At 43.1% G+C, this 12327-nt stretch overlaps 3 protein-coding genes across 4 annotated transcripts in view; all 3 read right to left on the reverse strand.

The window, feature by feature from the left end:
- Window positions 1-416: 416 nt before the first annotated feature.
- Window positions 417-4080, reverse strand: LOC117758262 (EF-hand domain-containing protein 1-like). Its single transcript, XM_034579794.1, has 9 exons — window positions 3828-4080; window positions 3099-3320; window positions 2703-2990; window positions 2465-2614; window positions 2106-2292; window positions 1736-1962; window positions 1485-1625; window positions 924-1137; window positions 417-714 (listed from the first exon to the last, which is right to left on the reverse strand). The coding sequence occupies exons 1-9, from the start codon at window positions 3891-3893 to the stop codon at window positions 557-559; spliced, it is 1653 nt and encodes a 550-aa protein (XP_034435685.1). The 5' UTR covers window positions 3894-4080; the 3' UTR covers window positions 417-556.
- A 1107-nt stretch (window positions 4081-5187) lies between these two features.
- LOC117758595 (EF-hand domain-containing protein 1-like) lies at window positions 5188-8947 on the reverse strand. Its single transcript, XM_034580396.1, has 10 exons — window positions 8739-8947; window positions 8046-8267; window positions 7681-7968; window positions 7442-7591; window positions 7083-7269; window positions 6633-6859; window positions 6399-6539; window positions 5822-6035; window positions 5472-5612; window positions 5188-5332 (listed from the first exon to the last, which is right to left on the reverse strand). The coding sequence occupies exons 1-10, from the start codon at window positions 8802-8804 to the stop codon at window positions 5289-5291; spliced, it is 1680 nt and encodes a 559-aa protein (XP_034436287.1). The 5' UTR covers window positions 8805-8947; the 3' UTR covers window positions 5188-5288.
- A 577-nt stretch (window positions 8948-9524) lies between these two features.
- The window catches only part of LOC117758479 (protein eva-1 homolog A), a 67919-nt gene continuing 65116 nt past the window's right edge, over window positions 9525-12327 (reverse strand). For both annotated transcript variants that reach the window (XM_034580184.1, XM_034580185.1), the window contains one exon: window positions 9525-11558. In XM_034580184.1, the coding sequence (XP_034436075.1) occupies window positions 11179-11558 (380 nt within the window). In that variant the 3' untranslated portion in view covers window positions 9525-11178. The remainder of the gene's footprint in view (window positions 11559-12327) is intronic.

Raw genomic sequence — 12327 nt, forward strand, 5'->3', positions numbered from 1 at the left:
GTCTATGTTTCTATTTCATTGTGTACGCAACACGCATCTGTCCGGAACATGGAACGTTTGCTGTCTTCCATGTGACCTCACACACATTGTTATATTGAGTCGTAAAACAAAAAATATAAATGGTACGGACGGACAACCCGAAAACATTATGCCTCCGGCCACTGGCTTTAAAAACAACGGTATGCACATCTACCTGTGCAACTTCCTGGGTGCTATTGCGTTCATGGGAATGTGACGGAGCGGACGTATGTGCACATGCCTACATATGCACACGCATGCACACGCATTCACACATGTACACACACTATACCTACAAGTTCTCATGCTTCCAAACAGTGGATACATATAACACCCACACAGACAAATGAGAATACAGTACATAAACAACCGTCCAAGGATATTCATAATCATATAGTGTATCCATAGATGTGTAGAGATTTTATTAGATAATTTATTCAAATAAAACTGCTGCATTCACACAGAAGGACAGGCAGAATAAAATCACGAGTCACCTTGACGCTCAGACAAATAATAATAAAAATGATTAGCTGACTGTTTAACCATCTTGGTCACCTGGCTGGTTATTCGCTGCCCCTTCACCCAGCTTCTGACGCACAGAGTCCAGCGTCTGAGAAGGGATCTGGCTTGATATGGACTCCAGGTATGTAAGGACGTATTGGTCGGCATCGGTCAGCAGAAAGCGGTGGCCGAAAACTAAAGTAACAGACACGACAAAGAAGAGAAAGATGACATTAGCTGAGCTTTCGCTCTTTGGTATTGATCCCCATCAAACTTGGGACCATCGTACTGGTTGTAATAATGAGCTACACATCTCCTGTTGATGCTGTAGTATCTGAGTAAGCATTCCTTTTGTAAACCCATTTGCAACAACACTAATAAATGTAGGCCGCTGTGATCCTCACCCTCCACAGTGGCTCCAATAGCAAAGTCTGCAGGTGAGTAGAACTCCAGATTCTCCAGATTAGAGCCCGGCTTGGGGATGCGCGTCTTTTCCAGGAACTTGCCACTGATCATACCTGAGTTGCGAGCGGGCTTCTCATAAATGCTGATCATGTCGTTGGACAGGTAGTAGGTCAGAATGAAACACCGGGATTCGTCTACGGGATACTTTGACTTCTGGAATGTCAGTAACATAGGGGAAGCTTCAGTGTTTCACAGAACCTGTACACACAATATGGTGTAATAGAGTGTGTAATGTAAACAAGTCAAGTTAGGTAGGCAGTCCCACCTTGTGAGAAAGAGAAAGCCAATGCAGGTTTTAAATGTGATTGGGAAAATTACAACCAACAGGAAGGTAATGTAGAGTTGCTAGTATGGGCTAAATATGGTCTAAGTCAATTCTGGTTTTGAATTTTGTCTGGTTAATCAGTAAAATGTGTTTCCAGGGTTACATTTCCCTGGGTCATTTTTTGATTCCTGGATTAGACCAAGTGGCACATACCGATTCCCTGATGTTTACTCACCAGTGTGGCACTGTAGCGCAACTCTTTGAGGTTGTTCTCCAGCATCTTCATCACATTCTTCCTCGGAGGCTTGGGAACCAGAGACAAACAATTCTGGAGAGAATCTTCAAGTGAACCAAACCCATTGTAGGGAGGAACGTACTGTGGATGTGGACAACATGGACATGAGAGGGTTATGGACGAGAGCAAATAGCTACCACAACACAAGTCAGATTACATGGTCTTCAGTTTTGTGAAAGAAAACAACTCACCCTCTTCCTGTTGTGATACATGTCAACCTTCTTTGGTACTTTAATGGGTTTCATCTCCATGTCAGGGTGGTTGGTCTGGAAATACTCTTTAGTGAAGCCATCGCAGTCATAGAGCAAGAAGGAACGGGCCAGCAGCTTCACTGTTTGACCCACCTGGAAGTCTTTGGGTGAGAAGTACTCGTCCACCTCATGCTTTGAGACCTCCAGCACACAGCTGGGGAAGGGCCCTGAAAGGAAATAAGACAAGAACAATTATGTAGTGACTAAATAATGAAGATGCCAATAATAATAATAATTTTGCTGGAAAATTTGTTGTCATCAACTGAATGTTTCTTTTAGAAATTGCATTTTCCATAACTTTGCATCTTACGTGGTTTGAGTTGCTTGGGCAGCCTCTGTCGGTGCATCACGACCGGGAAGGGATCACGACCGCTGTTTTGTTCATGGACCTCTCTGATCTCCACTGTGTCGTCTGCAAGGTAATAGTGGATGATAACGGTCCTGGTTTCCCTGTACAGACGGTGATTGTCATCCCACAGGGCGAAGAAACACAGCACCTGAACAGAGAGCAGTTAAGAGACTGAAACTAGAACTGGTTCATTGCAGCTCATGTTTTCTGAGGCGTTTGAATAGACGTTACTGTACTAGATGTTCTGTGTTGGTAGCTGGCCAAGATTAGAGTTTGTAATAGTTACTCAGGGAGTTTGGAGCAGAGGGAATTTACTTTACCTTGCCGTCCATAGTGAGAAACTGGTGTGTGGGGTCGAATTCTGAGGGCGTGATGTGGCAAGGCTGAGGGATTATTTGTCCTTTGGTGTAAGGGTCAACTGGCATCGGCTGAGGGTCGTTCAAAGCAATTCCCTCACTTTCAAAGAATTCCTGTTTACAGGGACAGAGATTATTTTCAAAAACTGACAGGTACATATTAAATATACAGAAAAATAACGAGCATTCGAACAGGTTGTACCTTTGTAAACTCATCACAGTGTGTGATGCGGTACTTGACCCCATACACATCCAGGTCTATGCCAAGGTTGAGGTCTTTATAATGGTAATGCTCTCCACGTTCATTCTTGGGCACACGCTGCCGTTTCAACCGTTTCCCCTGCAGTAACCCAGAGTTCTTCACTCTGGGCTCATAGAGGAGCATGCTGTCATCCTCTAGGTAGTAGTATATCATCACAGGGCGCACGCGGTACACCTCGTCAGGTGAAAACAGGACGTCCTCCTTAAAGTGTGCATAGAAGCGCAGAACCTACAACACAAAAGGTTGGTGAACAGACAAACAACGGATTGATTAGACAGGTAACGAAGCAACAAAAAACATCCAACACTATTCTGAGTCTTCAAAGTTGGACCTTACCTTCTTGTCTAAGGCCACGTGAGATGGTACGAACCCTTCAGGTGGGATCTGGTAAAGGGATCCAAACCTCACGTCCGGTGTCATCAAGGTCAACTTGTTGATCTTCTGCTGGATCAGCTGCTCTGACCGAAGAGGATCCTGTCCGATGGCATCACCGGGGCGATGGGGCAGAGGGAAGCCGTTCTTGTAGTGGAGAGTCTGTGCTCGATGGAAGGCAGACTTCTGCAGGGAAAGATCATTGACAAGAACATGGATTAGATCTTTTCAATCTGATAAGAATACATAAATCAATTCAAGAATCCAATTAAATTGCTGTCCAATTAATTTTGTATGTGATCCTATTGTTACAATTCATACAACAGCACTTTACTACATAAAAACCTGTCGGACACACAACCTAGGAGTGGACAGAAAAATACTAGTAAAAGATAAATAATTGGAATATATTATTTCTTATGTTTAATAGAAAACGTCACCACTTGACGAGACCTCAACAGAGATTTTTATCTTGGTAATTTGGATAGAAAATTTAAATTAAAAAATCTGCTTAAACTGGAGAAATGCAGAAAGTACATTAGTAGCACAGCAAGTAAACTGTAAATATTATATAACTTCAGTTTGGCTAACCGTTGTGAAACGTTTAACCCTTCGGTTATGTAAACTTAAATACATTTTAAATCAAGATAGCTAGTTACACATTAAGTAATTAGCATACAAAAACGTACGTACCGTGACATCTCGAAAAGTGTTTCCAGGTAAGAACGGTAATCCGTGGCTGTTCCAGTACCAAGACATCGCTCCAAATAAACTTTTCACTGTGTTCGTATTCTTTGTTTCTTCAGCTCTACAACCTGTTAAACAACATCATTTATACTTGACGTTTATTGGAACCGAATGATCACAATTGAGGCCATAGAAGTTAATTGCATAGTCAGACATGACAGTATGGTGTTCGTAGGCAATACTATAGTATTGTCTCCGATTTGTATATATATTTGCTATGTCTATTATTCATGTTTAGGCAATATTTGGAAATGAGACTGTAACTAACAAGATCTATGGATGGGTTTCAAAAAAATAAAGTAAGAAATTATCTTTTTTTCCCCCCCATCATCCATATGGCCCGAGTTAATAGTCAGTCCTGTCTGTAGGAGCAGCTTATGGATGTTTGAAATCATTTATTTTAAAAATACCTTTTCCCTCTGGCCAAAAAGTGAATGCAGGTTTGTACACAAATGTGTTTTTCTGCTTCAAAATGCCTTCTTCTTTTTTGAGGTTTGTTAGCGGGTGGCAACCAACATGAACGTGCTATTCCATCAAAGCTCACCTGTATTTCACAGGTATAAAGGAGGGGTCCGACATTCTAGACTTTAATAATTGCCCACAAAGGTTTTCCTTTACATTCCATTTGTCCTTCACATTGTAGCCACTGCATGATGCCTTTGATCTCTGACAGTCATGTTTTCGAAAAAACCTGATCTGACTCTGTTTGATCATTGGAATCTGAAGGAGACAGGATTGGACGAAAGATTTTAGTCTGACCTAGATAACTCTGATTCATATTACAACACAGTAGGTAGCCATAGAAGAAGAAGAAGAAGAAGAAGAAGAAGAAGAAGAAGAAGAAGAAGAAGAAGAAGAAGAAGAAGTGCTTAACCAACAGGATCTTAAGAAGGTGACAGGGAAAGCACTTATTCAAATCCATAGTTCTGGTAACTTGACTGAGGAGGACAAGAGAGGAAGAGCAAGGACGAAATCAGCTCATCCTGGAATTCTTGAGGGAAGGGAAAGTTCAAGGGGCACGTGATGACATCAGCGATACTCAGCAGTAACTGCAGCTTTGCAGCGATGCTTCCGGAAGTAATGATGCTACAGTGCACCCTTGGACGAGAGCTTGTGTGCGTACAATCCGTGCACCTTTACGTTGGTTGCAACCCGCTAATAAACTGAACAAAGTAGTCTTCTTCTACTTTGTTCAGTTTATTGATGAAGTGATCAACCAATATTGCACAGGCTTGACTAACCTCACTCTGTGGAGTTTGCACAAGTTGTCAGATTTCATTAGACAAATACCTCTTCACGTTTTGCATCCAGTTTTATTTATTTATTGTGTAATGAAGTACTCTTCAAAGGCTTTGATTCATATTCTTGTGGACAGATTTATTGAGCAGGGAACAACACTGAGGGCATCTAGCCTTCACTGGCATCACGAGGCATCTCCTCTACTTCATCACCTGATTTTAAAAAAAAGAAAGAAGTTAGGGCTTAATTTGCTGAATATTGTATTAGTGCATTTAAAGAAGGTGACACCGAGTATCACTGACAAACAATTTAATAGAGATGATTAGCTGACTGTTTAACCATCTTGGTCACCTGGCTGGTTATTCTCTGCCCCTTCACCCAGCTTCTGACGCACAGAGTCCAGCGTCTGAGAAGGGATCTGGCTTGATATGGACTCCAGGTATGTAAGGACGTATTGGTCGGCATCGGTCAGCACAAAGCGGTGGCCGAAAACTAAAGTAACAGACACGACAAAGAAGAGAAAGATGACATTAGCTGAGCTTTCGCTCTTTGGTATTGATCCCCATCAAACTTGGGACCATCATACTGGTTGTAATAATGAGCTACACATCTCCTGTTGATGCTGTAGTATCTGAGTAAGCGTTCCTTTTGTAAACCCATTTGCAACAACGCTAATAAATGGAGGCCGCTGTGATCCTCACCCTCCACAGTGGCTCCAATAGCAAAGTCTGCAGGTGAGTAGAACTCAGGATCATCCACAGTAGAGCCCGGCTTGGGGATACGCGTCTTTTCCAGGAACTTGCCACTGATGATCCCCGAGTTGCGAGTGGGCTTCTCAAAAATACTGATCATGTCGTTGGACAGGAAGTAGGACATAACAAAATGTCGGCCTTCGTCTGACGGATTCTGTGAGTCCTGGAATGTCAATAACATAGGGACAGCTTAACCAAACAGAGCAATGATCTGTTTTAATAATAATGATAACTAATCATTTGCATTTCAGGACCTGAGGAACGCAGGTAGCGTTTAGGCTCATAGGGTACATTTAAATCTGTGATCTAAGTAGGAGCAAGCCCAGGTAGGATTTTAAATGTAATAAGTAAAATTACAGCTAACAGGCAGCTAGTGTAGTGTTTCCTTGTATGTGCGTAAGATGGTCTTGGCAATGGCTTTGAATCTTGTCGGGTTAATCAATAAAATGTGTTTCCTGAGTTACACTTCTTGGGTCATTTTTCTCCATCCTGGATTAGACCAAGCGGCACAAAACTGTCGACTCACCATTGTGGCACCGTAGCGCAACACTTTGAGGTTGTTCTCCAGCATCTTCATCACATTCTTCCTCGGAGGCTCTGGAATCAGAGACAAACAATTCTGGAGAGAATCTTCAAGTGAACCAAAGCCATTGTAGGGAGGAACCTCCTGTAGATGTGGACGAGAGCAAATAGTTACCACAACACAAGTCAGATTACATGGTCTTCAGTTTTGTGAAAGAAAAGATGAGATATTTCTCACCCTCTTCCTGTCCTGATGCACGTCAACCTTCTTTGGAACTTCAATGGGTTTCATCTCCATGTCAGGGTGGTTGGTCTGGAAATACTCTTGAGTGAAGCCATCGCAGTCATAGAGCAAGAAGGGACGACCCAGCAGCTTCACTGTGTGACCCAGCTGGAAGTCTTTGGGTGAGAAGTACTCGTCCACCTCATGCTTTGAGACCTCCAGCACACAGCTGGGGAAGGGCCCTGAAAGGAAATAAGACAAGAACAATTATGTAGTGACCAAATAATGAAAATGCCACCATATAATCATTATTTGTTGTTATTTACTATTTGTTTTCTTTTAAATGTCTTTATCCATACCACTGCAACTGCTTCCTCATACAAATTCAAGCCAGCAGTTCAGTTTAGCTTCAGTTTGAGCAGAAATTGAAACTGCGTTTCCCAGTCTCACGACTTTGCATCTTACGTGGTTTGAGTTGCTTGGGCAGCCTCTGTCGGCGCATCACGACCGGGAAGGGATCACGACCGCTGTTGGGTTCGTGGACCTCTCTGATCTCCACCGTGTCATCCGCAAGGAAATAGTGGATGGTAACGGTCCTGGTTTCTTTGTACAGTGAGTCAGCGTCATCCCACAGGGCGAAGAAACACAGCACCTGAACAGAGAGAAGTTAAGAGTCTGAAACGAGACCTTGCTCATTGCAGCTCATGTTTTCTGAGGTGTTTGAATAGATGTTACTGTACTAGAGGTTCTGTGTTGGTAGCTGGCCAAGGTTAGAGTTTGTAATAGTTGCTCAAGGAGTTTGGAGCAGAGGGAATTTACTTTACCTTGCCGTCCATAGTGAGAAACTGGTGGTAGGGGTCGAAATCGGAGGGTGTGGTGTGGGAAGGCTCAGGGATTTCGCGCCTTTTGCTGTAAGGGTCAACTGGCATCGGCTGAGGGTCGTTCAAAACAATGCCCTCACTTTCCATGAACTCCTGTTTACAGTGACAGAGATTATTTTCAACAACTGACAGGTTAACTATTAAATATACAGAAAAATAACGAGCATTCGAACAGGTTGTACCTGTGTAAACTCATCACAGTCTGTGATGTGGTACTTGACCCCATACACATCCAGGTCTATGCCAAGGTTGAGGTCTTTATACTGGTAATGCTCTCCACGTTCATTCTTGGGCACACGCTGCCGTTTCAGCCGTTTCCCCTGCGCTAACCCAGAGTTCTCCACTGTGGGCTCATAGAGGAGCATGCTGTCATCCTCTAGGTAGAAGTATATCATCACAGGGCGCACGCGGTACACCTCGTCAGGTGAAAACAGGACGTCCTCCTGAAAGTATGCATAGAAGCGCAGCACCTACAACACAAAAGGTTGGTGAACAGACAAACAAAAACCATCAAACACTATTCTTAGTCTTCAAAGTTGTACCTTACCTTCTTGTCTAAGGCCACGTGAGCTGGTACGAACTCTTGAGGTGGGATCTTGTAAAGGGATTCAAACCTCACGTCTGGTGTCGTGAAGGTCAGCTTGTTGACTTCCTCCTGGATCAGCTGCTCTGACAGAAGAGGATCCTGTCCGATGCCGACAGTGGGGCGACGGGGCAGAGGGAAGCCGTTCTTGTAGTTGAGAGTCTGTGATCGATGGAAGGCAGACTTCTGCACGGAAAGATCATTGACAAGAACATGCTTTAGATCTTTTCAATCTGATAAGTATAAAGTCAGGAATCCCATTAAATTGAAGTCAGATTAACATTGTATGTCATCCTATTGTTACAATACACAGAACCGGGGAGTGGACAGAAAAATACCGGTATAAGATAAATAATTGGATTGAATTATTTCTAAAACATCTCTACTTGAGGACACCTCAACGGAGAATTGATTTCAGATTTTAATTCAAGTCATTAATTTCCCTCTGTTATTAGACGGCTAAAATTAAAAATGAGTTTAAAGTGGAGCAATGCAGGGAGAACATTAGCATGACAGAAAGTAAACAGTCAATATTATATAACCTTAGTTGGCTAACGTTAGCTGAACCTTAAACCGTTGCGTTAAGTAAACTTATACGTTATAATTGAAGCTAGCTCGTTTCACTTTAAGTCATTCGCGTAACAACCGTATACGTACCGTCACATCCCGGAAAGTGTATCCAGGTAAGAAAGGTAATCCGTGGCTGTTCCAGTTCCAAGACATCGCTCCAAATAAACCTTCCCCGGGTTATAGAACTATTCCTTCAGCTGTATATGAGGATAAACTATAGAATGTGTCTCTATAACAACAACAAAACAACAACCGCTGCTGCTGCTGCGCGACAGCTCCACCGTGCTACTTGTGTGGTCTCCATGGAAACGGGACAACAGTTTAACCCCCCCCCCCCCCCACCAAAAAAACGAAATAAATTACATATATTTTTTAAAAGCTCAAAAATAATAATTAAGAGTAAATGAGATGGAAAAAAATCAATTAAATTAAAGTTAAAAAACAAAATAGTGAGAAATTAAAAACTGATGAAATTATAAAAACCTTAAATAGTCAACTATACATGATTTAAATTTGTATATACTATATATTGAGTTACGACTATAACTGCTAGAATCACTGAAATGACTTTAAACTATTCTCTTTAGGTCGTGCAAATAAATAATTTGGTGATTTTTAAGCTGTACAATTTACACAACCAGTAATGCCTTGAAAGTCCCACCAGGGGGCGAGCAAAACCAATAAATGTTCCCAGAAAGAAAAGCAGACAGGTCATAAATGTGTATATAAAAGTATAAAAGCTCATGATCAGCTCATTGCACTGTTTTATAACTCTATATAGCTGCGTGAATAAACTCTTCATTATAAGATCGGGTCATTTAAAAATCCCAAATATGATAAAAGAAAGAAATGTGACAAAGAGTGGATGAGTTATTTTTGAGCAGTTTATTCCAAGCACAGGAGTCATATTTTGGTCTCACTTCACCAGCTATTGGCACATTTGAATCCCATTCAAGAACTGTCTTTATTAAAAAATAACCTACATTGAGTGGCAGTCTTGACGTGGATGACCCCAATATGTCCTGTGTGCTCTCAGTTAAAACTCCAACCAAGCTTTTCTTTTTTTCTTTTTTCTTAAATGAAAACTATATTTTTTTTCTATGCTTGAATCCAGGGCAGCACAAACACACAGAGCTGGATTGACAATAGCTTATATTGTGACGATATAACTGGCGACGTGATTTTACGAGGAGCAAATGCTGCAGCGCTCGTTCCTTCTTCAGACGGCCGTGACCAGGCGATCACCACGAGCATCTGTGTAGCACAGGTATCTTTGAGAAGAAGAAGAAGAAGAAGAAGAAGAAGAAGAAGGCCAACATCTGACATTCACTATAATCTGTGAGAAAAAATAGTTTCCAACAAATCCACTTGAACAACAATTGGCATATTTACGACATTTTTACATCTGATGAGACGACAAGTGCAACTTTTGACATTTGAGACATTCAGCTTTTTTACACGTGCTCCACTCCAGCGACAGTTAGACGGGAATACATGTACGACCAGATAAATTTGGTGTTTTTTTTCTCCAATCTATAAAATCATTTGACCAGTTTCCGAGTGATAACAGGAGCTGCACTCTTGAAAAGTAAAGAGAAGGCACTGCAGTGTATATTAAACATCGGGTATCAAAAATAAGGTTAAAATCGCTGAATCATCCTCTTGGAGGCTCTTTATATGACATCTTTAATTTTTCTTTTTTTTAATTTAATGCTGACACAGCTGTTGAAATGGGCCGATCCCCTTCTCAGGAAGCGCAAACATCACTCAAAGAAACACAGAAACACGAGGATTGCATCCCTGAGGTGCCGGACAACCTTCGCCAAGTATAAAAAATAGCTCATAACAAACCATACTTGAGAACAAAATAATACACAACATCAATAAACTATTAAATATCATAAAATATATTTCATAAGGGTTGAGATGGAGTCCCCCCCCCCCAAAAAAAAAAATCTTTTGGTTTTTTTAAGTTCAAAAGGCAGCATGGTTTTTTCTTTTTTCCCACTGTGGAGAGATTGTCTTACATCGTCCAGTCAGCTGCGTTCATCTTTACGCCGCCTCCTCCATTAAAGTCCACACTTAAATACTGGAGGGTTCTTCTGAGCGTGAAGCCCCAAGTGTCTCTTTCAGCTGCTCCGCGTTCTGCATAGAACAGACCCATCTGAGGCCCCGGTCCTTCAGTCACCATGTAGTCTCTGTGGGCCAGTGTGAAGGCAGCCGACCCCATAAATCCCCCCCCCCCCCCACTTCAAAAAGGCCTGCGGAGGTCACGGGCAAGGCAGTGTAGCCTTTCACCCTCTCTTTCAGCGGAGAGAAGCGGCCGAGAGCTGAGCTTACCATGCAGAGAGCTTATTCTCTTACTAAATGGGGTATAGCTTATGACACCCAGAGGAATATGCCAACCGGCAGCGAGGGAGGGCTTTATTTCCAGGTCTGCAGCAACCTCCACAGTTGTGTGGCCTCGTCGGGGGCCTCGCCTCCAAGCCAAGTGCGTTCAAGTCATGTGATCTTCCTATGAAAAGCCTCAGTAATACCGGTTGAGGCTCCGTGTCCCGGGGATGTCCGGTTGCCCGTTCATCCAGATCTCCCGGATGATGCGCTCCCTCTCCTCGAGCCGCTGCGCCCTCTCCAGCTCCTCCGCCGACGTGAACACGTTCATGTTGAGCGTGCGCTCGAACCGCCGGTGTCTCCGCGCCGACAGGTCTGAGGTGGTGTCCCAGTCCGAGTCCGAGTCGCTGGAGTCGGACGACGTGTCGGCGGGACGGGGCCGTTTCTTGGCGGGGGGCTGCTTGCGGGGCTTGCAGTCAGTGCGACAGGAGATCTGGACCACCAGCGCGAAGAGCGTGAGGAAGAGGCCCAAACACACGCCGCAGACGAAGAAGAGCGCTGCCCTCTCTGGGTGGTCTGAAAGGGAAGGAGAAGAGGAAAATGAGCGAAGGAAATTCAACATGTAGTGGAGCTCTCACAGAAAACATCAAACATGTAATTGGATCTTTCTGAGCAGGTCTCCTTCTTATTTTTCCTCTGACCTGTTCAGCTGATCCGTCATGAAATATTTCACTCATATGTCTCACTCGCTGTAATGAACGCTGGCTGCAGGCTCACAGCTCGTATGACTCACTTCCCTGGCTTGGTGTTTTGGTTTGGTTATGTCTCACAAATCCCGTTAACCGTGGTACATTCTGTACTCCTCCACAAACACATAGTGAGTAAGACCAAGCTGCTTCTCCTCTTCGCCACAATAAAAATCTGTCTTTCATTGCGGTTGTGAAGCAAAATGACCCACATTGCATCAATCACAGATTTAGGTGTGATACTGTGAGGCTGCTGCTGCGTCCTGCAGACTCTCCCTCCAGAGCACCACTCATATTAGGGACTTTCTCATGAATGAATCCAAGCAGCTTCCTGCTCCAGGCTGCGGCCACATTGTGGATCGTGATCATGGACCATGGTGGCAGCAACTAGATTACTTAGATATACAATATGCCTGTACGCACATGTACTACGTTTACTGGCAATACCGCTATCAATACAACACTCATTACTGCTCCCTTCATCTCTGTCATACTTCTTTTGTATAAATACTTTAAACACTGACACACCTCTGCAGCTATGTTCGTCTTTTCTTTTGAATGTTATTCAATATTGTGCTTTGCTGCACGCCGCATCTATT

Source organism: Hippoglossus hippoglossus, chromosome 24, assembly GCF_009819705.1.
Source record: "Hippoglossus hippoglossus isolate fHipHip1 chromosome 24, fHipHip1.pri, whole genome shotgun sequence".
Classification (NCBI taxonomy): Eukaryota; Metazoa; Chordata; class Actinopteri; order Pleuronectiformes; family Pleuronectidae; genus Hippoglossus; species Hippoglossus hippoglossus.

Bases quoted from the DNA above. Each gene is read 5' to 3' on its own strand.
- LOC117758262 (XM_034579794.1), bottom strand. From the start codon at position 3,893: ATGTCTTGGTACTGGAACAGCCACGGATTACCGTTCTTACCTGGAAAC. The intron at 2,991-3,098 runs GTAAGGTCCAAC...TTTGTGTTGTAG, and splicing joins ACGTGGCCTTAGACAAGAAG to GTTCTGCGCTTCTATGCACA. The intron at 1,138-1,484 runs GTGAGTAAACAT...CTGACATTCCAG, and splicing joins TGCGCTACAGTGCCACACTG to AAGTCAAAGTATCCCGTAGA.
- LOC117758595 (XM_034580396.1), bottom strand. From the start codon at position 8,804: ATGTCTTGGAACTGGAACAGCCACGGATTACCTTTCTTACCTGGATAC. The intron at 6,860-7,082 runs GTAAGATGCAAA...ATTTCCTTTCAG, and splicing joins GCCCAAGCAACTCAAACCAC to GGCCCTTCCCCAGCTGTGTG. The intron at 5,613-5,821 runs GTGAGGATCACA...CTGTTACTTTAG, and splicing joins TATTGGAGCCACTGTGGAGG to TTTTCGGCCACCGCTTTGTG.